The sequence below is a fragment of the Calypte anna genome, chromosome 1 (assembly GCF_003957555.1).
Source record: "Calypte anna isolate BGI_N300 chromosome 1, bCalAnn1_v1.p, whole genome shotgun sequence".
Taxonomy (NCBI): Eukaryota; Metazoa; Chordata; class Aves; order Apodiformes; family Trochilidae; genus Calypte; species Calypte anna.
Window position 1 is genome coordinate 87138288 of NC_044244.1, and position 26938 is coordinate 87165225.

At 39.9% G+C, this 26938-nt stretch overlaps 1 protein-coding gene across 1 annotated transcript in view; it reads right to left on the reverse strand.

The window, feature by feature from the left end:
- The window catches only part of PRMT8 (protein arginine methyltransferase 8), a 68874-nt gene that overhangs the window by 14734 nt on the left and 27202 nt on the right, over positions 1 to 26938 (reverse strand). Inside the window, exons 2-7 of the mRNA XM_008503231.2 lie at positions 20125 to 20310; positions 13762 to 13917; positions 7328 to 7391; positions 3829 to 3971; positions 3368 to 3455; positions 1263 to 1378 (exon numbers count right to left, since the gene is read on the reverse strand). Of these exons, the coding sequence (XP_008501453.1) occupies positions 1263 to 1378; positions 3368 to 3455; positions 3829 to 3971; positions 7328 to 7391; positions 13762 to 13917; positions 20125 to 20310 (753 nt within the window). The remainder of the gene's footprint in view (positions 1 to 1262; positions 1379 to 3367; positions 3456 to 3828; positions 3972 to 7327; positions 7392 to 13761; positions 13918 to 20124; positions 20311 to 26938) is intronic.

Sequence of the window (26938 nt, forward strand, 5' to 3'; positions counted from 1 at the left end):
TAGTTATTGCCTGTCTTCTTAGACCTAATTAGTTTAAAAGACCACCTATAGAAAACATTATATTTGCACTTCATTTAAGGGCATGCAGCTTTTATAACTTTATTCCAGAGAACCCAACTCATTTTGACACCTCTTACTCTCCAGACATATTTCATGCAGTCTGAATAGCTGTTCATTTTGTGTGTGTTGCAATTTTAAATTGTTCTGGCTCAGGCTGTTTTCAGACACAGCCATCTTATGTTCCCCTCAGTTCAGATGGACTGTGCATGCAGATACTCATACAGAATCTCTACTTCTGTTCCTATTTTCTGCTTTCACTAAAGGTTCTGCAGACTAAAGATATGTCTTTCCATTTTGCATATGGGAATACTTAATGCTGTGTTTGTTAATGGCAAAAAGTGAAATGGAAAAAGTAGAACTGAGACTTTGGGATACATGAGCACTCTCTCTTGGATTCATGGACCTGATGCTATCATTACTATTAATGAGGACAGCCTTAGTGGAGTAGTCCCACTTGAGGAGGATTCCTTCACAGGGAAGGAATTTCAAGAGCTTACATGAGTTCTTGCAGGCTATAGATTATGAACTTGGTCTTGTAAACAGGGAGTAGTGACTGTTCATCCTTATGTACAAGAGGGTACAAGCTAACATCTGGCTGCAGATGTGATGTTGGGGTGGAAGACCACAATAACATTCTGGATAAGGCTAAGAATTAGGAAGTTATACAAATAAAATACACCCTGGAGTAAATGAGAGTTACTTCATCAGAGCTGACCAATCCAGAAACTGATGCTTCAGTCTTTTTTACTGCGAACAAGATAATTTACTCCTTCTCCTCAGCAGAATTCCATCAGTAATTTCCAACTTCTATTTACAAGAAGGTAAGGCAATGAAAATTCATATCTAAACATACCATGTCTCTATTTATCCAATATGTGCACATATATAATTTGTAAGGGTCTCAAGTTAGCTTAACAGTAGCCAAATGAGTATAGAGTCATCTTGCTTTTGGGTATTTCATAAGCAATATTAATATTCATGCTTAGCTCAAGTGACAGTACTGGACATGTGCAACATACTAGCATTGGCTAATTTAAAACTGCACAATTTTCCTTCTTAGTGTGATAGCATTCTATGATGATGGCCTTTGTAGCTAGTGATAAGCATACAAATATACCAGTAAAACAAAAGCAGCAGGTCTCCAAAGAATCCTACATTTAGGTGTAAACATTCATAATTAGGTATATTTGGAATTACCAAACCTTTATTAAACAGGCATTGGTCACCACTTGCTTTGGATCTACTATGTCCACCAATGGCTCCTTCATGGCAACATCCCTAATACAGGTCATGTCAAAGCCGTACACATTCTCCCACCCTGTCAATGCAAACGGATGCATCAAAGATTAGCAGCAATAATTATCTTTTTTTTTCTCAAAACATCTTTCATTTCAAAGAATTTCTACCATCAACCAGCTTTCAGCTCTCCTCTTTAGCTCTTTGCTCCCTGCCTGGTTGTCTATATTACCGTTGCTATTTTGCAGTTAATCAAATTGTGGCTAAATAACCCCTAGATGTACATCTTTGAATGAGTGTCCCTGGTTTACTAATGTACCCAAAACTGTGATGTATGAGATTTGTCAATGATTTTTATGGCTTTAGGCATTTGGGAGTGTTGCCCAAAATTTTATAATATGTCAGGTTGAGACTTGGGAATAGCTGCAAAGACCATCCTACCCTTTCCTATTCATTCTGGTCAATTCTTTCTTTTTGCAGAGATTGCTATTCAGTTGGCAGTTTGGATGCTCTTTTAATTATTTAAGTAGTTGTAATTAGCAAGTGAATTAGCAAGTTGGAAAAAGCAAGTGAATTACTGAGAGGAACAGAATTACAGGCGTGTACATATTTGGGGCATCCAACTTTTAATCTGCATGTACATCATGACAAAAAAGCAAAATATCTGCTTTCTAAAAGATTGAAGAGCTATGCTCATCTTTTGTATTTGAACCGTTCTTCTGATTGTTCTGATAAGTGCTTCTTACCTTGCTAAAGCTTTTGGATTTTGTTGTTTTTTTCTTGACCAAAATGAAACATTGAAAAGTACATGGGCTTTGCTTTTAAGACTTCTTAACAAAATGAAAACAAAAACCTCCAAAAAAATGAAATCTTGGTCTTTTGAATTATAGGAGACAAGCTCTGTTCAGTACTTCATCTTAAAGTCTACACTGAATACTGTGAATTTTTAAAATAATGTTTGAACACAAGCAAGGTAAACTGATAAACAGCAATAGTTGTTCCCAAAGGCAAAGTAGTATGAGCCAAAAAAGCAGCATGTTTCTAAACTGGAACAAATATGGACATGGAACAGTTCCTTAATTAGATTGTGAGTTCCCTATATTTTAGGGGAACTGGTTATCAAAATTTTTGTCTTACACAACAAGAGCACCTGGGAACTTCAGATTATATGTTTTGATGTGGTTACTCAGGAAAGACTAACTAGGAAGCCCTGTAAGAACAATTGGGTTCAACAGAAGGGTTGTTTGGTCCTCCATCACTTGATGTACTTAAGCCTATGTGGGAAGGCTCTGGAATATATGCCAGTCTGTATAAGACAGAGACCTGTCACAGGAGTTAAAATATAAAATGATAGACTTTATTTTTTGCAGGAAGTCGGAGTAATTGACTATAGTAACTGACTTTGTGGCACTAAAATAGTTTGAGAAATCAGAAGTTAAGATTTTTTTAGAAATCTCATATTGCATTTCTTAATCAATATGATGGCTTTTGAGGGTCCTTGGAAATGCTGAGTCCTGCATCTCATATGAAGATAACTCTATGTACTTTAAGAAAGAAAAAAGAAAGATCAAAAATAGAAATCAAGGACTTAGGAACTGAAAAAAAGAGACAAGATGGTGGTACAGATAGGTGGTGAGATGGAAAGAGCTGAAGATGACATATGTGTAAAAAGTGATAGGCACTTTATATATATAAATATAAACATACATATATAAGCAAAAGAGTATTTCCAATTTTAATAGCAGTTATGTAGGATGATGTGTTTCTAAAAACAACAAAAAGAAATCTCCTAAAATTGACACTTAAAAATAGAAGTAGAGGTATCAACGTAATTACAAGCAAAGCCTAAACTGATATATCAGTGCACTTCAGATTACTGCAAGTGTACTGAATTTATCAGGAGACTGGAGATTTCTCAGTGCTTAAGTTTATTTTGGAATTCTGGCCAAGTCAGCGTGACTCCTTAGCCTTTGTGAAACCTTTGCCAGTGAAGAGATTACAGTAGGCCACTATAAATAAAATATTTTAGGGAATAACCATAGAAAAGTGTTACTGTTGGGTGTTTACTCACAGTGAATTTTGAAGTCCTTGTACTGTCTGTCTTCAATTGCTACCACGTACAAAGCAGCTCGGTCTGGAAACATTAGCCCTCCAGGTTTCTGTTGATGAATTGTGGGGAAATGGATCTCGTAATCTATTCACCTGACAAAGACATCACATTTTGAACTGCACATACAAAAACCAGACAAGCACCCCTTGCATGCCTTTAATGTTTGTCACATCAGCTTTAATCTCAGCAACTCTTGCAGCCTGCGGCAGTGCCATTTGTTTATACAAATTTTTCCAGCAGTTAATCCAAAGCAAAGCTCTTTAACTAAGATTCCCTTTGTTAAACTTTTTGCTAAAGCCTACGAAATGGCACTTGGAGATGTACCTGTGACTTGTTATGGTGACAGTGGGAGAGGGAAAGCTTATAGTGAGAAACTAAATGATGATTGCTCCAGCAAGGAGTATGACATGCAGAGCACCTACCAGCCACTTGTCTCGTGCAAAGATGACTGTGTTTAACATTGACTCATAGAACAGACAGTAACCCATCCACTCGCTGACAATGATGTCTACTTTATCCACAGGTAATTCAACTTCTTCCACTTTACCTTTAAATATTGTGATTACTGAAAAAAGAATGCAAATAAATATGTTTCACGTAATAAAACATTTAAGTTCCTTAATGGTGAATGTCTGGCTGAACTTTTCAATATGATTCTCATCTTGAATGCCTGTAGATAAGGAATAATTCCATGCAACTCAATGGATTTTACATTTACATCTTACTTGCAGTAAGTATAATAAACAGAAGGTTTAATATCAATATTAAAAGAACCTAACAAAGTACACAAATAATAAAAAACACACCCAAACCCAAAACCAAATAAAACCCATATATTAAAAAATAGCAGAAACCAGGCCTTACCTGGTTACCTGCATGATGTCATTTTACATGCTCTTTGGAATTTGGAAGATTTCTAGATCATTGATCAAGTAATGCGAAGAATCCACCTAGAATCCTTTAAACATCCCTGTAGGGTTACACATACATGATCTCATCACTGAGATATTAGAGATTTATGGAACTAGGATTGAAGTCTCATCTGCTTTTCAAACATATTATTCTGGCTTCATAATGAGGAAGCTAATGCTTATTTCTTCCATGAATTCTGGAGGACTGACTCAGCTGAGAAAGTCAGATCTAGCCTGACAGTACACAGGAAAGTTTGTACAAACACAGCTCTTTCATGAAAAATCAGTTTTAATTCCTTTCTGTCTGCTTCATGAGTGCATCTTTTATAACATACTGGTATTATCACTATTCCCACTAAACCAGATATTCTATTCTATCTGGTTTAGAGTGGCATAATTTCCCACAGCTCTGATGTGACAAATAATTTTGGTTTAGGATCAGTACCCAATTCACAAATCTTTTTTGCATTTTAAAATTATATTTCCTATATATAAATGTATTTGAAATCCTTCAGAGAAACAATTTTCAGCTTGTGCTTGTCTTCTATTTTTATTTTTATTACAGTTGGTACAAGTTTCTCAGTTCTTCATTCTTCATTAACAGTGTAATTGTTGCACTTGTAATTCAGGAATGAAGTGAGAAGGGAATATTTTACTTTGAAAAAATTCTGTATTATGCTTAATAAATGGCAGCTTTTAATTGGTGAAAGTGGTCAACATTCAGTTTGAGGAAGATGAATGTACTTTCATTAAGCTAGAACTATGTTAGCTGTTTAAGAGTGGAAGTGTGAGCTGAGCGACTTTACGAACTCAGCACGGGAAAAATTAGGTTTTGTCTTTACAAAATGCATGCAGCACTAGTATTACTCCACTCTAATGTGGAGACTTCATTTGTGTTGCCAGCTTTTAACCCAGACTGGACCCCTAAGAAGCTGGGAACACTGATTCAGACTGGCAACACAAAATATCAGCTGGTATCAGTATCAGCAATCTGCCTGGATAAGAGCGGTGTTCTCCTTCCCATTCTTAAACCACCTTTCCTGCACAGTTGGCAGCTCAATAGTTCATCTGTTGTTATACTGAAGACTCTTCATGTCTATAAACTCCAGCCACAAGCTTTCTTTAGTTTTCCTGAGAACTTTCACTGCCACAATTCTTTTGGACTGAATTTTAGGACTGTTGACAGCTGCAGGAGTGGCACACCTGCAAACTTTGGAGCCTTCTGTTTATACCTAGAACAGTCACAGTGTAAGCAGCAGCAGCAGCAGCAGCAGCACAAGTTCCTCCCACGTCCCTTCATTTAGCTGAAAAATCTTCATAAGGCACCATGTGGGAACAGATTGTGCTGTCCCCAGCTGTACTGTGTCTGTTCTGGAAACAGTGGGTTTTCTCTTGGTTCAGCCCCTTTTGCTGACTCTGCATTTTTCCCTAAGTAGTTAGGGGGAAAAGAGAAAAATTTCCATGAGCAACAAGGTCCTTTGGTTCAGTACCAGGTTGCTTTAAAATAAAAATGATCTGTGGGTCAGTTTTAAGTGTCTAAGTCTAGGTATTAGTTCAGCTGTGTAATTTGGTTATGTTAGAGGCCAAACTGCAGTCTGACAGATTGCTAAACCTCTCCAGGAAAGTCTCCTGCCAAAGGGGAGGGGGTCCCTCCTGAGAAGTTTTTCCAAGCACTTCCTCTTTGGAGAAACAGGAGGAGGAAGTGGAGATAAAAACCTTCTGCAACCTCTGAAGCACAGTGGATCCTTCTTATTTATTTTGACAATGGTCCCTTCACACAAAATTCCTGTTGCTGGAAATCCAAACATCAGTGGTGTGCTGTTTGTGTAGCTATTTTATAAAAGGCCATTCTGGGAATATACAGGCTCTGTATAAAGCTGCAGGATAACCAAACTGAGATCAAGACCTCATTGTTTCAGTGCCTTATACCTGCTCTGGAGGAGAGTGTTTCCAGATCCCTTACTTACTCCTTTCTCTGAATCAAAGTTGCATGCACTGCCTGGCCTCTTTACATCCCACGTCACTGCTATGGCTTTCACGCCACACCACTTGAATACATATTCTGTACAGTTAATTCTCCTCTCAGACAGCTCCGTGTCAGTCAGAAGCTGCCAGTGACAGCAATAAAAATCTAAACTGGAATGGAAATGTATTCCTGCCCATGTGCTAGCACAGCAACAGCTAAGAGAGGGGGAGATTGAGGGGCAAATGGTACAGTCTAGAAAGCTAAGACCTTTGCTGCTCAGCAACAAAGGCAAGCTCCTCACAGAGAGCACTTTTAAACAAGAACTGTCTCGCAGCCCCAGTTTAAAAAAAGGCTGATTTTTCAGGTTGTTGCAAAGATACCTTGTGTGCTGTGATTTGAAGGACGGCTGAAGACAAGACATAGAGCTAGCTGCAGATTATTTTTTGTTAAAGGTGTTCAGTAGGTTGGGGGTTTTTTACCTTTTTTTTTAAGTTGAGGTGTTGTCACATCCCTGGAAATTTCAAGTTTTCTTTAAAAAAAATGTTTTCTGTTATACTGTTACTTTGAGAATTGAACATTTTTAGTTGGGTGTATGTTTCAATATGCTTTTTTAATTACTTTCTTTTAACTTGAAAGTCAGAAGAAGCTCATAGTGAAACATCTGTATTGATATAAAGTCCTTTTTGACTTGAACCTTATTTCAATTTGAATGTATGTGTATCTGTGTGTGTGTATTCAATTTAAGAGATAAGGTACAATTCAAATGGCAGAATTAATTTGAAAAGTTCAGCTCTGATACGGGGCCTTCTATCTGCTTTGCTATATCAAACTGCCTGCTGATGAGTCCTCTTTGCTTCTGTTGTCTATGAGGCTAGAAGTTCTCCAATGATGAATTGTTAGTGTCTAGAATGCTATGCTTTTTTTATATTTACTTAAATAAATTATGCAAAATTACCATTTACATATCAAACACACAAAATTAATCAGAAAAAGTAAATTTTTTTTCTCTTTCTCCTGAAGAAAATATTTTTATATATGCCTTACTGTTATCCAAGTGGTTGGCCTTGATAATTTTTTCTGAGTAGTCAGATATACTTGAGCATTCAATCTAAGACAAAAAGAAAAAGAAAGAAAAGCAAGAAGAAGAGTAATTACGCATCAGCCATCTCAGCTACATGAACAAAACCAAAATATAATGAAGGCAGCAAAGTCTCTACACAGCATGTAACCACTGACATAGAGTAACTCAGTCACTCAATCTTATTCTCATGGGGGACTTCAACTTACCAAATGGCTCCTGGAAATTCAATGCAGCAGATAGGAAACAGTTTAGGAGGTTCCTGGAGTGTGTGGAAGGTAACCTCCTGACACAGCTGCTGAGTGGGCTAACTGGGGAAGTCACCCCACTGGACCTGCTGCTTGTGAAGAGATGGACTTGTGGGTGATGTGACTGCTGGTGATCATGAAATAACAGAGTTTTCAACTCTTGGGGAAGTAAGGACAGGGGTCAGCAGAACAGCTCCCTTGGACATCTGGATGGCAGACTTTGGTCTGTTTGGAGGACTCGTTGCCAGAGTCCCTTGGGAGGAAGTCCTGAAGGGCAAAGGAGACCAGGAAGACTGGATATTCTTCAAGAAAGAAATCTTAAAGACACAGGAGCAGGCTGTCCCTATGTACTGAAAAAAAACAAACCGGGGATGAAGAAGACCAACTTGGCTGAACAGAGAGCTTTGGTTGGAACATAAGAGAGAACAGAGAGTTTATGACCTTTGGAAGAAGAGGGAGGCAACTCAGAGTAACTACAAAGGCTGTGCAGGGAGAAAATTAAGAAGAGCTGAAGCCCAACTGGAGCTCAAGAGGGCTGCTGCAGTGAAGGACAGTAAAACTGTTTCTATAAATACATCAGCAGAAAAAGAAGTACAAAGGACAATCTCCATCCTTTATTGGAGGTGGGGAGAAACATAGTGACAAAGAATAAGAAAAAGAATGAGGCACTTAATGCTTTCTTTGCCTTAGTCTTTAGCAGCATGACCACTTGTTCTGTAACAAGTCACCTGAGCTGCAAAACAGGGACAAGGAGCAGAATGTAGTCCCCATAATCCAAGGGGAAATGGCTGGTGACCTGCTACACCCCTTAGACACACACAAGTCTATGGGACTGGATGGGATCCACCCAAGCATGCTGAGGGAACAGACAGAAGTGCTCATCAAGCCACTTCCCATTATCTATCAGGATTCTGGACTCAGTGGGGAGGTCCCCATTGTCCGGAGGTTAGCAAATACCAGACCCATCCACAGGAAGGGGCAGAAGGAGGACCAAAGGAGCTACAGGCTGTCAGTCTGACTGCAGTGCCAGGGCAGGTTATGGAGCAGATCATCTGGAATGCCATCTTGTGGCACACACAGGACAACAAGCCCAGTCAGAATGGCTTAATGAAAGGTCTGACGAACGTGATGTCCTTCTATGACAAGGCAACACACTTAGTGGATAAGTGATAGGCTTTGGATGTTGTCTATCTAGACTTCAGCCTCTGAGAGTTTCCTACAGCATTCTCTTGGAGAAACTGGCTTCTCGTGGCTTCAACAATGTGCACTTAGCTGGTAAAAAAATAGCAAGATGGTCAGGCCTGAAGAGTGAATGGACTGAAATCCAGTTGGCACCTGTTCATAAGTGGTGTTCCCCAGGGTTCAGTACTGGGCTCAGTTCTCTTTAGTATCTTTTTCAATGACCTGGACGAGGGGATAAAGTGCACCCTCAGTAAGTTTGCAGATGACATCAAGTTGGGCAGGGGTGTTGATCTGCCTGAGGGTAGGAAGGCTTCACAGAGAACCTGGGCAGGCTGGATCAGTGGACCAAAACCATCTGTAAGAGACTCACTGAGGCCAAGTGCCAGGTCCTGCACATGGGTCACAACAACCCCATGTGTAACTATACAGGCTTGGGGTAGAGTGGCTGGAAACTGCCAGGCAGAAAAGGACATGGGGGTGTTGGTTGACTCTCGGCTGAATATGAGCCAGCAGTGTGCCCAGGTGGCCAACAGCATCCTGGCTTGTGTCAGGAATAGTGTGGCCAGCAGGAGAAGGCAAGCGGGTGCCCCCTTGCACTTGGCACTGATGAGACCACACCTCAGATATTGTGTTCAGTTTTGGGACCCTCACTACAAGGACAATTCGGTGCTGGAGCAGGTCCAAGGAAGGGCAACAAAGCTGGTGTAGGGTCTAGAGCACAAGTCTTATGAAGAACTGGTGTTGTTTAGCCTGGAGAAAAGAAGACTCAGGGGAGACCTTATTGCTCTCTACAACTATCTGAAAGAAGGGTGCAGCAAAGTGGGGTTGGTCACTTCTTCCAAGTAACAGGACAAGGGGAAATGGCCTGAAGTTGTGCCATGGGAGATTTAGATAGGCTACTAGGAAAAGTTTCTTTACTGAAAGGGTTGTCAGGCACTGAAACAGACTGTGCAGGGAGCTGGTTGAGTCATAATCCCAGGAGGTATTTAAAAGATATATGGTGGTAAGGGATGTGGTTCAGTGGTGTACTTGGCAGTGTGCTAGGTTAACAGTTGGACTTGATGATCCTAAAGGCCTTTTCCAACCAAAATCAATCTGTGATGCTATAAATCAAACCTGTGTGAGCAGGATCATGGTCGTATCTTAATGTCTAAACTGCAGTCTGAGTTTTGAGTTCTGGCTCATGTAGAAAAGATTGTTTTTAAAACTTTTGACATGTGGAAACAAAGAAGTCCTAACTACAAAACTACTTATTTATATTAATCATATTATTTAATTCACTCGTGCTGCTTCAACATGTTGCCTCCTCCACCCCAAAAATCTGATGAAGGTAAAGAATTAGTGTAGTGCTACATTTCCTCACATATTTTAAACTTAAATAAATTTAAACTTTGTGAATAATGTTAAAATTCATGGTATGCCAATACTGGTCTGTGTCAAGAAGCAGTTGCGTCTCTCTGTGAAAAATCTATCCTCTTTGGCAATGTAAGCTTCAAAAAATACAGACATTTTGGACATAAGTAATTACTGAAAATATTGTATTTATAAAGTAATCCATATCTGCCTATCTTTTCTTATGACCAGTTCTGTGGTTTGACTAGGAAAGGAATTACAAAGTACTTTCTAGTTTTAGATTTGCACTTATTTTTTTTTTAAATCTGAACAGCTACACAGAATAATGGTCATAATATCAAACCCTGTCCCCATGGAAACATGAGCATTAACTCTACTTAATTTTTCTGTGAATGTAGACTGCATTTTAGGATAACTGACTCAACTCCATCTTTTTCTCCATCCATCTTTTTCTTCCCTTTCTGTAATGTGTGCAGACTATATGCCTTGTCTATGTTTACAGACATTATAACAGACTGAGCTTTCCTGTCAGAATTCACAGCTGTCTGGAATTTTCAATACCATTGCCCATTCTTTCTGCTAGTTTTGCATGATTTTTAAATAAAGCATGGGTATGTAAGTGCTTGGAGGTGGCCTTCCAACTTCTGAAAAAAAAGATGCAAGGAAAGAAAAAGATCTATTTAATGAATGACTATGAGTTTCCAAAAATTAGCTTAATTCTCAAAGCAGCAAAATTATACAAAAACAATGCTCAGGTGAAAAAAATAGTTTTGTCAGGTTTCTCCTTAGTTCTCTTTCAAGTCAGTAATCTGCTCAAATCTGTCAAATTTTACAAAGCATTTGGATTTTATGAAAGTTGTGTGTTCTAATAAAATATGTCTGTATCAGTTTACAATCACAGAATCATTTTGGTTGGAAGAGACCTTAAAGATCACCTATCCCAAGTCCCCTGACACAGGCAGGGACATCCTTCACTAGATCAGCTTGTTCAAAGCTCTGTCCAACCTGACTCTGAACACTTCCAATAATGGGGCATCCACAGCTTCTCCAGGCAACCTGTTCCAGTGTCTCATCACCCTCATCATAGAAGATTTTTTCCTTATATCCAAACTATATCTGTCCTCCTTCAGATCAAAACTATTGCCCCATGTCCTATCTCTATAGGCCCGAATGACTGCAATAATGTCTCGCCAGGCTGAACAATACCAACTCTCTGAGTCTGTATTCATAGAAGTGTTCCAGACCTCTGATCATCTTAGTAGCCCTCCTCTAGACCCACTGTAACACAGAATCACACACAATCACAGGATGTTTTAGGTTGGAAGAAACCACCAAGATCATCCAGTCTGAATTTTGACCAGCATCATAAGCTAACTACGAAACCATGTGCCTAAGGACCAGGTCCAAATGCCTTTTAAATACCTCCAGAGATGAGGTATCTGAAGTGCTCAGTGACAGGGCAGTAATCATGAGCTGCAACAAGGGAAATTCCTGCTGATCATAGCACTACAGTAAGTGCTGAGAGAGGATTTAGAGTCTCCATTTTTGGAGATTTTCCAAATTGGACGAGAACTTGAACAACCTGATATAGCTTTAAATTTAAGTCTTGGAGCAGGGGGGTGGACAAGACACTTACAGACGTCTTCTAAACTAAATCTTTCTATGAGTTGGTGATTCTATGACTTACACTTCTTGAAGACTCAGAGATGATTCTAGCTGTTGGCTGAGGTAGTGGCAAGCAATAATTCCAGCAGTAAGAGGGGATAACGAGAACCAGACAGGGTAGTGGATGAATTTGAATTTGAAGAGGTAAGAAGTGAGAAAGAGGAGAATTATTTCAGTGACACTGTAGTCAGAAAACCAACACACTGCACTTGTCATCAGTTCCCACATCACGCTATTTGAAAAATTGCATCCAACTGTAGAGAAGAGAGTGGAACATCTCAGCTCTATGTAATAACTCATGGCAAATGTTTGCTTTTTAAAAGGAACATTCACAGTTTCCATTGGCAGTGTTTGCCAATAGGATATGAAGTCTGAAACTGATGGCAAGACTGCCACTGCCAGATCTCTGAAAGACCTGCTTTTCTCATACAAATACAACTCTGCAGCTTGCTGTGTGACAAGGTTGATGGTGAGGTAGCTTATGAGACAAGAAAGCTGAAATCCTCAGGGTTTATCAGAGGAGTTTCATACCTAGGTGAGTTCAACTAAGAGCTAGGTCTCCTGGAAGAGAGACCACACACCCCCAGCTTCAATGCTGAACAGCTCATGGGTGAGCTGACACTGGGTGAACCACTGAGCTTTATAACTGCCTAAGGTACAGCCTGAACTGGAAAGAAGGCCAAAGAAGAAAAAACAAAACCAACAAACCTGTGGAAAAGTATTTACTTTTCTTTTACTGAGGGAATTTCTGCCAGTGAGCTGGCTCAGTGTAGAATCAGACTAGCACCAATGCCAGCACAAAAGGGAGGGAGGAAGACCATATGGCCAACGATCTGGGAGATGGGAAGGTGGGAGCACGGTATCATAGTTTTGTATATGCTTATACTTTTACTGCACTGCAGCCTTCTCGTGTGAGACCTGCATTTCTGTATCAGAGAAGGCTACTGGCTTATCCTCCCTAAGTTTTTGAGATAACAAATAGTATACAAGAAATAAATTCTGCCAATTCCGTATAATAAGTCTCATGCTTAAACACTGAAACTTTTGCCAGCACCTTGTGATCTCAGCTATCTATACTTCCGTGCTCTAATCTGACACTCATATGAGGCACTCAGAATTAATACTGGATTTTGAAAATGTAAGCCTGAGAACAGAACAGCAGTCCTTGCATTTCACATATCAACAGCAATAAATACACAGTTTAGATACTCAGTAGCATTACTGTCTTCAAATGCACAGATGAAACATACGAAGTTTTACCAAACAATTTTGTCAGAGTACACAGAGCAGAATCTAGTTCCACTTTTCTATGTTGTGTTGTGTCTGTAGAGCAAACAGAAGTCAAAAGCTAAAAGAAATTTAATTTTTCATTTTAGAGGCAGTACAAATAACTATGAATATTCTTAGGAAGCAAACCTATGCTCTCTCTAAAGACTTCTCTGCAGAGAACTGCACATATATGCTCCTAAAGTTCAATATATTTAAGATAATAATTTCCTTCTGCCTCTGAAAAGAGTTATTGTTGGCACAGAAAACATGCACATGCTTTCCTGCATGATTTGCTGGGTAGTAATGTACATGAAAAGTGTATTAAAGAAATTTGTTTCCAAGACTATAAAGATGCAAAGCTTAAGAATTAAAAAAAGCAAGATAGTTCTTTGACCCTGCTGAGTAGAAATGAGTCCCTTCAACATTTTTGTGCAGCCACAAAGAAATGTACCAGACATGTACCAGAATCATCAAGAAAAGACATCAAGACATCATATCTCTGTTTGGAAAAGGCACACTACTGCACCTCATAGAAAGCAACTGAAGTCACTGTAAATCAAGCCATAGAAGAGCTTTGACAGAATAATTTCAAACCAAGATGAGTAAGAAAACATAAATCACCAAGCCAAATCCTCAGGCAAAATGCACAACCAAACCCAAAATATGAGAGAAAGTATTCTTACCCCATATACTTTCTTGGCTCCTGCCTTTGCAGCAAACATGGAGAGGATTCCTGTGCCACTTCCAACGTCAAGAACAATCTTATCTTTAAAAACATGTTTATTGTGATACATGGAGTTTCTATAGGTTAATGTGCGTACTTCATCCTTTAACATTTCCTGTGATAAAAAAACCAACATTGTCTTATTATTTGAAGTGCTTACATGCATTCAACACTGCTGCTGAATTCATTTCCTTATTATATTTTAAGCATTATTAACACACAGCCTGAAGAGTTTTTATAAGTACACACATAAAAGCAACTGCAAAATGCTAGCTACTTAGAATTGAATTATTAAGGAGAAGCGTGATGTCTTTTGTTCAATTTCATTTCTCTAAATATTACTTACTGTTAAAATTGATAACTAGAATGTAATCTAACCACAGCACTATGCTGGGCGTAGATAGAAGCCATACAGAAATCCAAGCTTTCTTCTCCTAACTTATGCACACTCTAGAGACTCAGAAAAAGGACTTCCTGAGGTTCCTCCTTGAACACAAAATAATTCTGAAAAAATTATAGGACAGCAGTCTTGATGGGCTTGCCCAAAGTGATGCAGGGAGTCCATAGCAAAAGGTTAGAGATACTCTGCTGTATGGTATGTTCACTTATTTATAGGACCAATTTCCAGAAGATATTAATGTATAACCTAGACCACTGTCTCACAATCTCACAATGCCATTGTTAAGTGCTGATTTTTGCTTCACTTTTTCCAGCAGTACACATATTTCATTCTGTTGACATTTTGCTCTCAAGGGTGCACGTCAATCAGACCATGTCAATACAGAGCACTGAGGTCAAGATCTGACTGCCATTTCAAGGGGTATGTAGGCCATTCAATACACATTTTACTCAAAATGCTGCTGCTAGGCCTAGAAGGTTGAACTTTTGCTTACACAATGGCCATAATTTCATAGTCTAAGCAGGAAGGCAAATGAGTTTTTGATTTTTAGCATTAAAGGAATCGGTTCACTGCACAGCATTCTGAAGCACTGGTGCACTGGATTGATACATGTATCAGCTGATCACTTACCAGTCCTAGCAGAAGACTATAGGAACTCAGTAACTGTAGATTAATAAAAAACTATTTTTATCATCATAAAACCTGGTTTGATATCACAAAAAGAGAGGCAGAGGAACAGTCCAACAACACTAGAAATATGATGGAACACACGATCATGGAAACTCCAAACATATTAAGGACAAGAAAGTGATTGGGAGTGTTTAGCATAAACTTGGAGATGACTGACCTGATAGCTTTCTATGGTGAAACAATATGCTCTGCGGATGAGGGAAGAGGAGTGGATGCTTGTTTATCTTGTTTTAGCATGATTGTCAACACTGTTTCCCATAACATCCTCACTGAAAAACCGACGAAATATGGATCACATAAATGGACAATGGACTGAAAACTGACTGAATTGCTGTTCTCAAAATGTTATGATCAGCAGCACAAAGTCATTCTGGAGGCCACTCATTAGTAGGGTGTCCCCAGGAGCAATATTGCTACCAATACTGTTGATGGAACAGGACAACGTGCAGTCTCAGCAAGTTTGCAGCTGATAAATCTGAGAGGGTAGCTGATTCACTGTGATGACTGTGCTGCAAATCACAGGGACCTCAACAAGCTGAAGAAAGAACAGAGAGGAATCTCAAGAAAATCAACAAAGGGAAATGCGAAAGTCAAGCACATGAGGAGGAACACCCTCATGCACTAGAACAGACTGAGAACTGGCTGACATTGCTTGCAAAAAATGACCTTGGGAACCTGGTGGATAGCAGTTTGTGCATGAGCAAGCAATATGCCCTTGAAGCATTTTGGGCTGTGTTAAAAAAAGGATCGAGGGAAGGGGTTCAACACTGGTGAGACCACACCAGGGGTCCTGTGTGCAGATCTGGGCTACTCAGGACAAGAGATCTTGGAGCAGATCCAGTGGAGGCCAGGAAGATGATTAAGGGATTGGAACATGTGAGAACAGACTGAGAGAGCTAGGATTTTTCAGGCTGCAGAAGTTAGTGCTCAGGGAGATCCTATCAATGTGCATAATTACCTGTTGAGTGGGGGAGGAAAGAAGGCAGAGACAGACTCTTCTCAGTTATAACCAATTAAAGAACAAGAGGAACAAATGACATGAATGAGTTTTTCAGAGCCTTGTCCAATCAAGTTTCAAGTCTGTTCAAGGATGGAGGCAACCTCCCAGTCAAGATTATCTTTTTCCAATTAAGTTGGTGCCACATAAACCGGCTTCTTCATCCCCAGTGGAGATGAAGGTCCCATAAACTTATGTATGCCTGATTTAACTATCTTCCTCTGTTGAGAGTATGTATAAATATAAGGAAGAATTTTCTCACTGTGAGGGTTACAGAGCACTGGAACAGAGCACTCCACAGGGAGGGTGTGGAGTCTCCTTCCCTGGAGACATTCAAAACCCATCTGGATGCACTCCTGTGTGACCTCCTGTAGGTGACCCTGCTCTGGCAGAGTGGGTTGGACTTGATGATCTTTCGAGGTCCCGTCCAACCCCTAACTTTCTATGATTTTATGATTCTGTGTCTTCCTCACTCCAGACCTTATCACTCATCTTAGAGAGCTGGAATTCCTGAACACAAGTCTTACTAGTAAAGCCAGACCTTGAGCAAGTAGTATTTTCGTGTTCTTTTGTCACCAGATACCCTGCCTCATTCAGTAACAGTCCCACCTTTCCCCTAGTCTTCATTTTGCTGTTAATACACCTAGATAAGCCCTGTTTTGTTACCCTTCCCGTCCCTTGTCAGATTCATGTTGAGATACAACTTAGCTTTCCTAGCTTTGGCCCTTAAATTACTTCTGGGTCACCTGACCATTCTTCTACCTCTTTTTTTGTTTGAATTTTGCCAGGAGCTTCTTGTTCATTCACACAGGCCTCTTGTCATGGCTGCTTGCATGTCAGGATGGAATGTTTTTGGAAGAGATGAAAAGATTAAAAAAAACAACCAGTTTTTCTGGATGCTTCTTCTCTCCAGGATTATCTGGCATGAGATTTTTCCAAGTAGATCCCTGAAAAGGGTGAACACTGCTCTCCTGAAACCCAGGGCTGTCAACAAGAGAAATAGCATGGATCCTGAGAGAGCATCTATGTTCTGGGGATCCTGAACTTCACCCTCTCATGGACACTGCAGCAAGCCTCTCCTGACCATCATGTCCCCAGCTGGTACATCCTTTCTAGTATCAGGACCACCACAGCAAAACACAGACACATAACCCCCCATTGATTCAGGTCATCTGTGCCAGGAATTTATCATCATGCACTCAAAACACGTTCTGTATTGCTTATGTCCTCTTCTGTTGTCTTTCAGCTGATGTTCAGGTGATGAAAGTCTCCTGTGGACCAAAAATCATGCAGACTCACGACTTCTTCCAGCTCTCTGAAGAACTCACTCACTTCTTGTTCCTGATGAGGTGGTCCATTGCAGACATCCACAACAATATCAACCATGTTGGTCTACTGTTTAATCTTGACCTATAAGCTCTCAGTTGGAATATCATCTGTCCTATAGTGGACATGATTTGTTGCAGTAAGCTGCTCTGTCTCCCTTCTCACCTTCCCAGTCTATCCCTCCTAAAGACCCTGTATCCAGCTATTGTGGCATTCCAGTCATGTGAGCAATCTCACAGCATTTCTGATTCCTCTGAGACTGTAGCCAGGCAACTGCATACTGATCTATAATTCCTCCTGCTCATTTCCCAGGCTGCATGTATAAGTGTACAGGCATATCTTAGAAACTCTTTGTCACTCTTTGATTTTCCAGAAAAGGCATGAGACCTTCCCCCATAATGCTGACTCTTGGTACTTCCTTTTCTGTGTACTTACACTTGGCATGTGCCCTTTCTGCTCTGTTTTACTGACTGACTGTGAAGTCTTGCCCACATCATTCTGCATCTTTTGCTTACCAGCTCAGTCCATCACTTCCCCATGTGACTGTGAGTCATCATCTCTTTCCTCTATCATTCTTAGCTTAAAGTTCTCACCACATTGGCGAACCTGTGACAAAGATATTTTTGACCTCGTTTGTCAGGTGGATTCTATCTCTTCCTAGCAGACCTCAATCATCAAAGAGGGTCCCACAGATATAAAAGCTGAAAACTTGTCATTGATATCAGATGCACACACAATGGTGGGCTTGCAGAAGCACTTCTCCTCAAGTCCTTATTTGCACTTTTAGAACTGAGGCAAAAACCACCTGACCCACCTTGCTGTTTATCATCATCCTAAGAGATACATAGTCACACCTGAACTGCTCCAGGTCTCACTGTTTCTCATGTGGAAGAAGCACAGTAGCAAACCAAGGCTGGTCTGAGGACCGGACAAATTGGAGAGGCCAGCAGCCTCTCTACAACGTGCCAGATACAAACATCTAGACAGCAGATGAGGACCTCTGCTCTCTGCAGGAGAGAGCCTTCTACTACTATTACTTGTTGCTTCCTCACAGGGCTTCTGTGTGGCTCATGGCTAACTGGTTCTGATGCTTCATTGGACAGAACTTCTTGTCTCTCATCTTGAATGCATTCTGTGGCTAGAGATCTTCAGGTGGATCATGAATCTTCCTTCTGTTGCCAAAAGTCACATTTCCAGCCTCCACCATCAGATGAGTCTCCACTTCCAAACTACAGACAGTAAGCTCAGTATAGCTGGGGATTTAGGCACCCGTACCTTCAGGATCTTGCAGAAGGTCCAGTCAGTCTCTTCTCCACATCCCTGATGCTGCAAAAACTTCTAAACTTCTCTAGCAGTTCCTTTACTTGTTAACACAGATTCTCTACCAGTGCATACCTCCTGCAGGCAAGGAGGCAACCACTCCCACTTCTTGCCCATAGCAAGAGGGCCCAGGTACTCCCTGAGACCAAGCTGCTTCATCAGGAGCTCAGTCTGATTTGACATCTCTGATAAGTCTTCAGTATTTATGTCAGATCTCCTTCCCATTCAATAATCCTTTATCTTTTCCCATTCTTGGACTGAATTTATGAACACTGCTCTCGCAAGATGTAATTGGCAGAGGGAAATATTCTGTTTGTGTATACACTCCATAAAAAATTACTAGAGTAATGAAAATAGTTATTGGTTTTTATGTGGTTTGTGAAAAGTGCCACTGATTTCACATTACTGGCCATTTTGCATCCTAGTGTTTTAGATTCATCAGTGTAAATAATCACCATCTTCTTTAGGTCTACAGTAAACATTCAGATGGTAAATAAGGTATTTTGAATTCTTTTCAGAAGCTTATTTATTGGAGGCTACTGGGCTGTATGTCTCCATTAATGCAGCCTGTGCATTTAAATAGCATGCTAGGAGTCAAGAAATTATTTTACTTCTGTGGGAAAATTGACCAGAGCTGTCCCAGACTGGTGTGTTTATCTTCTGTCACCTTTGGGATAGTAAAGCAGTCTAACTTAGTGCACTGCAGCAAGTATTGGTCCTACTTTCCTCCCTCTTCTCTTAATAGCTCCATTAGGCTGGTGGGAGCCAATCAGCACACAAGATATGACCCACTCCTACCTCATCAAGAAGTATAATATAGTCTTTAGAGTGTTCTGTTTTTGAGGAAGAGAATCCTAACTATTTCTGGACAAGTTGGCAGACCTGGACCTGTCTCTTCTCCATGTAGGGACACCTCCTTGGTAAGAAGTTGCAGCACCTCTGCTACTATGTGGATGATAACTGGGTTACTGGTTTAACTAAATATTTAGGTAACTTTGCAACTTTTAGGCTAAAGCACTCAGTGCATTTATTAGCAGCAATTCAAAACTTGTTGTATCTGTTGCCCTAATAAATACTTTATCTTTTCAACTTTGCCAAAATGCCCCTGTGCAAGTCCTTTGTGAAGCTTTGAAATAGGAACATTATCTATCTTTTTAGCTGTCTTGGTAAGTGTCTTTGGCAGGGCTCTGAAAAAGGCAAATGTTGACTCTAGTGTTTAGACACAAATATGGTGCTAAAATATGCAAGCAGACAGAAGACCTAAATTAGCGATAAGATAGTAACCACGTGTAGTTGGCTTAGTTTGCAGCCCTCATAAGTGCACCAAATTAACACACTTATGAAGATCACCCCTGTACAGATAGCTAATGTACGATATCTCTGTGGAGAACAAGGATCTAAGTGGGACAAAGTTTTTGAGTACAGGCCTCTAGAGAAGTGGGTGATGTCTTTGGCACTTTACCAGATTACACAATGTTCTGAGAATAAGCAGAAAAATATAATAATGAGGAAGTGAGATATATAACTAACAAATTAAAGAGGACATTATGATTTTTATACTATTACTAAATTGCTGAAATAAATATTACCTCGTGAATTCCAAAGTGAGCATAGGAATCAAAGTAGTAATCCCTGGATGTCATCTCTTCTGGGTTGATGAGCTTTGCCATCTTGCCTCGGCCAGGGCAGCTTGATTGCAATGGGACATGTATGACAGATTGAACTGGTTTTGGAACAACAGTAGGCTGAGGAGGCTGAGATGGAATGGGGCAAACCTAGGAGAACATGGAATATTGTTAAGAGGCATTATTAAAAGAAAACATTTCTCTCTATGTCTACCATAGTGATATTATAGTAATTAGCAAGGAGATAGTAAGACCAAAGACACCTGCGGTTTTGTAAGTGAAATTTAGGCTGCCTTTCATTCCTGGCTCTTCAAATTATTTGTTCTGTTGGAAAAATTCCTTAATGGCTTTTTCCTTGATGGTCTTCTACTGATAACTCTGACAGTGCAAAGTGAAGGCAAATTATTGTTGCTGGCTGAAGTGGGTCACTCCAAACCCTCACATATAGTGCTTAAGAGCTAGTTTTTTTCCTTTAGTGTCTTTTTCTGTCAAACTGCCACACCTTTCTGAGAGGTAAGTTATAATAAAAGTAGTAGTTCCCCTGCAAGGAAGAGCTCATAATCCAATGACTTTGAACATGGTGTTGCCAACAAGGACAGGATAAGAATCACTTAATTCTTAGTTGTCAGGTAATGTATCTGGCTGTATTGATGATACAGGTCAGAGAATGCTCACAATAACTGAAAGTCCCTGACATTATTTAAAAGTCTCTCAGCATGTCCAGGAAGAACTATAGGGATGTGTGATCCCTTAATTTAGTTTTCTGTTAGTGGGAGATGTAGAAGTTATGGGTTACCAATATCCCCTGGTCCAGTGTACTTCATTTTTCTGTTTGTGATTGTTTCATAAACATGAAACACAAACCATGGTCTAGGTCATAAGTACATCTACATCCTTCATCCTTAGTATGAAGCAAAATGCTGAAAAGTGAGAAGGACTGAGAAAAATGCTACCACTTCACAAGTGCAAATTGTGGGTCAAAACCTTCATATATATTAAGGTCAACCCTACTTAAAATATGTCACCTCCTATTATACTGGTTTTTTTTTTTAATGTTCACATTTAGTAATTTTCCAGTGAGGACCAGATTTGCGTAAGCTCCTCCTAGAAACTTTCATAAAGTTCACTCTATCTTCTACAGCTTGATACAGTAGGACATTAATCTCTTGTAAAAAAAATCTCTCTGAATAGCATCAGCTAGCCTAGTTCAGTTTACTTTAATATATATATTAAAAAGCAACACTTTTTTTTTCCTTGTTCATTTGAATAATAAATTGTGCCATCTTTTAATGCTTTTTTTTTGGTCCATCTGTGAAAAACGAATACTAGTGGTTTATGTTCCTGCAACACGTTTCATCCCCAAAGATCCAGAAGTATGATTTTTACTACTGGAGTCTTTCCATAGCCCATAATAAAGATGGGGACAAACTTTTTATCAGGGCCTGTACTGATAGGACAAAGTAATGGTTTTAAACTAAAAGACCATAGGTTTAGACTAGATGAGAGGAAGAAATTTTTCACAGTGATGATGGCAAAACACTGGAACAGGTTGCCCAGGGAGATGGTAGAAGCTGCATTGATGGAAACATTCAAGGTCAATTTGGATGGGGCCTGGAGCAACCTGCTCTAGTTAAAGAAGTCCCTGTGCACTGAAGGGGGTGGGACTAGATGACCTTCAAAGGGCCTTTCCAATTGAACCATTGTATGATTCATACTTTTTTCTCTTTCTGATGTTTTTGACTTTATCACATTATCCAGTTCACATCTCACACAGAATACAGTTGTTCTTAGTTGGTAATTTTATCTCCATCCTATTTCCAAAATATCCACCAGCAGTCATTTCTCTTAGGAGACTATTTCATTGCCAGTTCATTGCAAGCAACACTTGGGCAGCTGTGTTGCTTGTGATATTCAACACTTCCAAATTTAATCCTGATACTTTTAATTACATGCTTGCATTTATATCCCAAAGTTTTTCTCCACTGGTGTACATAACACCAAATTTTTGCAGTTACTTTGCCCTGTAGTGGTTTCTGTATATTTGTTTACAGGATTACAAAGTTTAAGCTGTAGATGTTCAAGACTTCATTTTAATTTAATATGAACTCCATAGAGTCTTGCACTTTTCTCCTAAAACTTGTGCCCCATATCATTTGACAAGCAAAATGTATAAATGTAGCAGTCACTGAACTCTTAATTCTGTTCTTGTCTTAGTACATCACAAGCAATAGCTCCAAAACTACCTACTGGAGGAAAGATCTGTCTTTTTTTTTTAAGGAAACCAAAGGAGTACTGGCATTTCTATTGCTTTCAAACTACAAATTCAGGTGTGGTTTGCTGTATAATAGAAAGCATTTTCTAGAGGACAGGAGACTGGTCTTGACGATGAATCTTCTGTCTAGGTCTCAGGCAGTATCAGTTCTGTTCCTGAATGCACAGAATGTGTCTAGACAAGGTTATGAGAACAAGGTTTATTCTGACTAAAATAAACAGAACGAAATTAAATTCAGCATATCAGGCTAAGAAAGTTGCCTGAATGATTTTATTTGCTCTAAAGAAATTAACATTGTTATCTCATAGTCTGTAAGACAACTGAATTCTTCTATAGCCAAAGAGTGGCAAGATAACTTTTATTAGGCTACTGAGACAGTACTAGACTGTTGACTCACAGTAATTTTGAGTTGTATTTAAGATACCTGAAGGCTTGTTGCTCTCAATTGTCCATCTACATCTCTGTCAGAGTGCATAGCCCATGTAACAGAAGCCTATTCTCAGCTGTTTTAGTTTGTAGCCAAGCAGCCTGCTGGAGACTGTGGTGATGGTGGTCCTGTGACAATGTTCGATGTGAATTGGTCATGCCCTGTCCATTCTGTGGTATGGGTATCATAGGGGTAACAGAAAACTGGATAGTTCTGGTGATTTTCTCAATTGGCTGCTGCCAGATGACTTCTGGACACTTCTAAGTGACTGACTCTGTGCTGGGACAACTGTACACTGACAGACAGGTGGTGCTCGTTCAGCACCAAGGACTCAGGGAGCAGTCAGCTCTTGTGAGTTTTTGGCAAGGAAATTGTATTTAGGGGAGTTCAAGTGTATAGGGGAGTTAACGATGAGATAAAGGCAACTCAATCAAATGTAAGAAATGAAAAATTAAGAACCAGATCAAGGCAACTCAAACAAGCAGCTCACTGCAGGTCACAGCCCTGAACCTCATTTTAAAGAAAATGTGTTTTGCTGTTTTTTCAATTTCATTTACTTAACATTACTTTTAGAAAATATCTCATGACTGATTAAGTTGCCCCCAGGCTTGGATATGCTCCCCTTGCTGCTTTCCCCCAGCCTCTTCCACTGCTTGCCCCTCTGCCTGTGCACCTCCTCTTCCTCCCCCTATTGTAATGAGTGCTGCAGGCCGAGTAAGAACAAGCTCACCAGCAGTCCCCAGTCTGCCTCCCATGGAAGACCATTCCCTGCCAGGTGCTCAGGGCTCCCTGCAGCACTGCCTGGAACTCCTGCCAGTGTCCAAGATGGCCTGTTCAAGGAATTTGTGGAGCTTGCCATTCACAGGGGGTAAGCGGTGGCACAGTACCACACGGAGGGGAAAAGTGTTGGTAATGATGCCATGCAGAGGGAAGTGACAGTGCAGTGCCATACAGGGGTGCTGAATGAGCACAATCTACTACTGATCAGTGTCCAGGATTGCCAGTGCACAGTCAGCACTTAGGAAGTGCTCAGCAGTCAGGTGTTGGTGGTGAATTGTCCTGGACCCTTCTCAGCCAGCTGCACTCTGACACAGGGACCTTTTATCAGCCGCTTCGTTTCCATTTTAGGCATATTAACACAACACAGACCTTTCATATTTAAATGATGCCATTTCTTTGCTGCACCTGTAATACCTACTGCTCTCATTTATGTGTGTTGCACAGTAATTCTGAAACTCCAGGCAAGGTTACAATTATGAGAATAATTTTTAGCATTGGCTCAGAAATCCCTCTGATGTAGATTTGCTATAGATACTGTGAACAATTTCAGTCAAGAGTAACATATCCTATATTGGCAGGGAAAACACAGAAACACAAAATAAAGAAATGTAATGAGAGCTATTATTGGTATCACAAACTATGAAGTCTTCAAGCTGGGAGGAGAAAGGATTGAGGACAGCCTTGAGGAGAAGGCCTTCGGGATGGTGGTGGACCAGAAACTCAACATGAGCCATCAATGTACACTTGCAGCCCCGAAAGCCAACTGTGTCCTGGGCTGCATCAAAAGAAGCACAGACAGCTGTCAAGGGAAATGATTTCCCCCCTCTGCTCTGCTCCTTCTTGAGTGTGTCCAGAGGAAAGACACTAAAATGATCAGAGGGGTGAAGCACCTCCCCTGTGAAGTCAGGCTGAGGAAGTTGGGGTTGTTCAGCCTGGAGAAAAAGAGCGTCTGAGGTGACCTTACAGCAACCTTCCAATATCTGAAGGGGACCTACAAGAAAGCTGGGGTAGGGCTGTCGTGAGAGCACAGGGGGTCGTGAGAGCACAAGGGGAAATGGTTTAAAACTGGAAGAGGGGAGATTTAGGTTAGACATTAGGAAGAAATTCTTTCCTGTGAGGGTGGTGAGACACTGGCACAGGTTGCCCAGAGAAGCTGTGGCTGCCCCCTCCCTGGAAGCATTCAGGGCCAGGCTGGATGGGGCTTTGAGCAACCTGGTCTGGTGGGAGGTGTCCCTGCATAGGGGGATTGGAACTAGATGATCTTTAAGGTCCCTTCCAACCCAAACCATTCTATAATTCTATGATTTCTCAAAATCTCACATCTCAACATCTTGACATAGGGCTCTAAAACATATAGAGACACCTACAGTGACAGATGTGAATTTCAGACCTGTGGAGTTGTGCATCAATAGAAACAGATTAAATTCTTAAATTCTTAAATTCTTAATTCTTAAAGGCTGGACCTAAGTCAACATGGACTTACAAGGCTATCCACATGTACAATTACCATAATATATAAGAGAACTGGCTATTCAAAAATTATAGGCTGTTTTGAAAAATTGATCCTTTTAGCTAAATCCATCTACCTACAAAGTGGCAAGACGGTGAACTATGCACAATGCATTTTAGGAGGCTGAGACAAAAGCTGAGGTATGTAAAGTAAAAATAAACTTGAATTTCAATGTTCATTTCTTGATATTACTATGGAGACAGAGGGCTGGAGGTTAAAATTCAAATCCCTGTAAAATTATTCAAGCTGCAGTGTTTTCTCCTTGACAAATTCTTTTTTATTCACTGCATTTTTAGGGCATTGAAGAAGTTAACAGTATTTTCTGTCTAGAAATGCCTACCTTTTTATTAAGAAACTACACTCATTAAGAATGGAATTCTAGTTTAATATCATTCAATTTCAGCATTCTCTTCTTTTTTAAACAGATGGTTTAATCATATCTAAATGTTGTTTATACTTCTTGGGCCAGATAGCTTTGTCTGTCAGAACTACTAGAAGAGAATATGCATAGCAGTATTTTGATTAGTCTTAATTTGATATGCACCATCTAATATAATTTGATATTCCCACCTGATAGCATGCAAGATATTATCACCTGATATAGTCATCATAGCAGTTACAGCTGCTTCTTGCTGCAGATATAGCAACAGACTCAAATATAAGATGTATTTGGTATCTCCTGGCCAGAATTTAGTCTTACTTCTCCAACAGCTTCCTGGAAGTCATTACACAATGGCACAATTTAAAACCTCCCTTGACTCCTTTATCTTGTATTGTTTTGAAATACATCTTGTCCTAGATTCGTTGGAGCATATTTTAAATGGTCTTTAGATGGAGAAGACAATCTGATCCATTATCTGAGAACTTTTAATAAGATTTTCTGAGGAAATCAAGCTGCCACAATACCTTGTGTGTCTCCCACTGGTAACTTTTGAGCTTGTCCAAGCCCATCTATTTTGAAATAAAATATATTTGTTCTCCTATACCTTTCTTGAAAATCTGATACTTGGAAAAATAATAGTCAATTTGATGATCCTCTGAAATTGAAGCAGCCAGATTTCAGTCTTCATTCTTTCTACTTGCTCTAGGTTTGTTGAGCTAACTGGTTTGTGTTACATGTTTAATGTGTAGTCTCCAGACTAACCACACTGTATGATCAGTAATGAAGGTATACGAAGAAGTATAGGCAGAGCTCAGAACTAAGTTGGGAGATGATGGGAGAAAGAGCACATATTTTCAGGAAACAAGGTTTCATTAGCTTCTCTACTCATGGAAAAACCTTTTTATGCTGAGAGCCTGATATTTACAATCTATGCAAAATGTCCAGAAATCAAGGGGTTTCAACAGAGACCAGATGAGACAAATACTCAACTGCAGACAGACGCTACTGCTTTGAAACAGGGTTGTTAATAGTGCCTGTATTAGGTACATGTTTTCAAGAAGTAGGGCATTTGAAGACCAATCAAGAATGTTTGCCTTTTGTTTTGGATTTTGGTTTTGTTAGTGGAGGCTTTATGTTGTGATATTTCTCAAGATCAGAAATAAATAGCCAGTTTCTCAGCAGCTATGAATCTACTTTCTGCTTGATAAAAATTTGGCTCAGTTTAAGTTGCAGATAACTATGAGTTTAATGTAACTGTAAACCTCTCCATACTCTAAGCCCAAAAATCTAGCCAGATAGACTCTGTAAGAAAACTGGCAGAAAGAACTCATTCTTAAAGGTGCTTGTCCTTTTTCTGCCACTTCAAGGTCAAGCCTTTCTCTAAATCTTTTGCATGGAGTGCCTGAA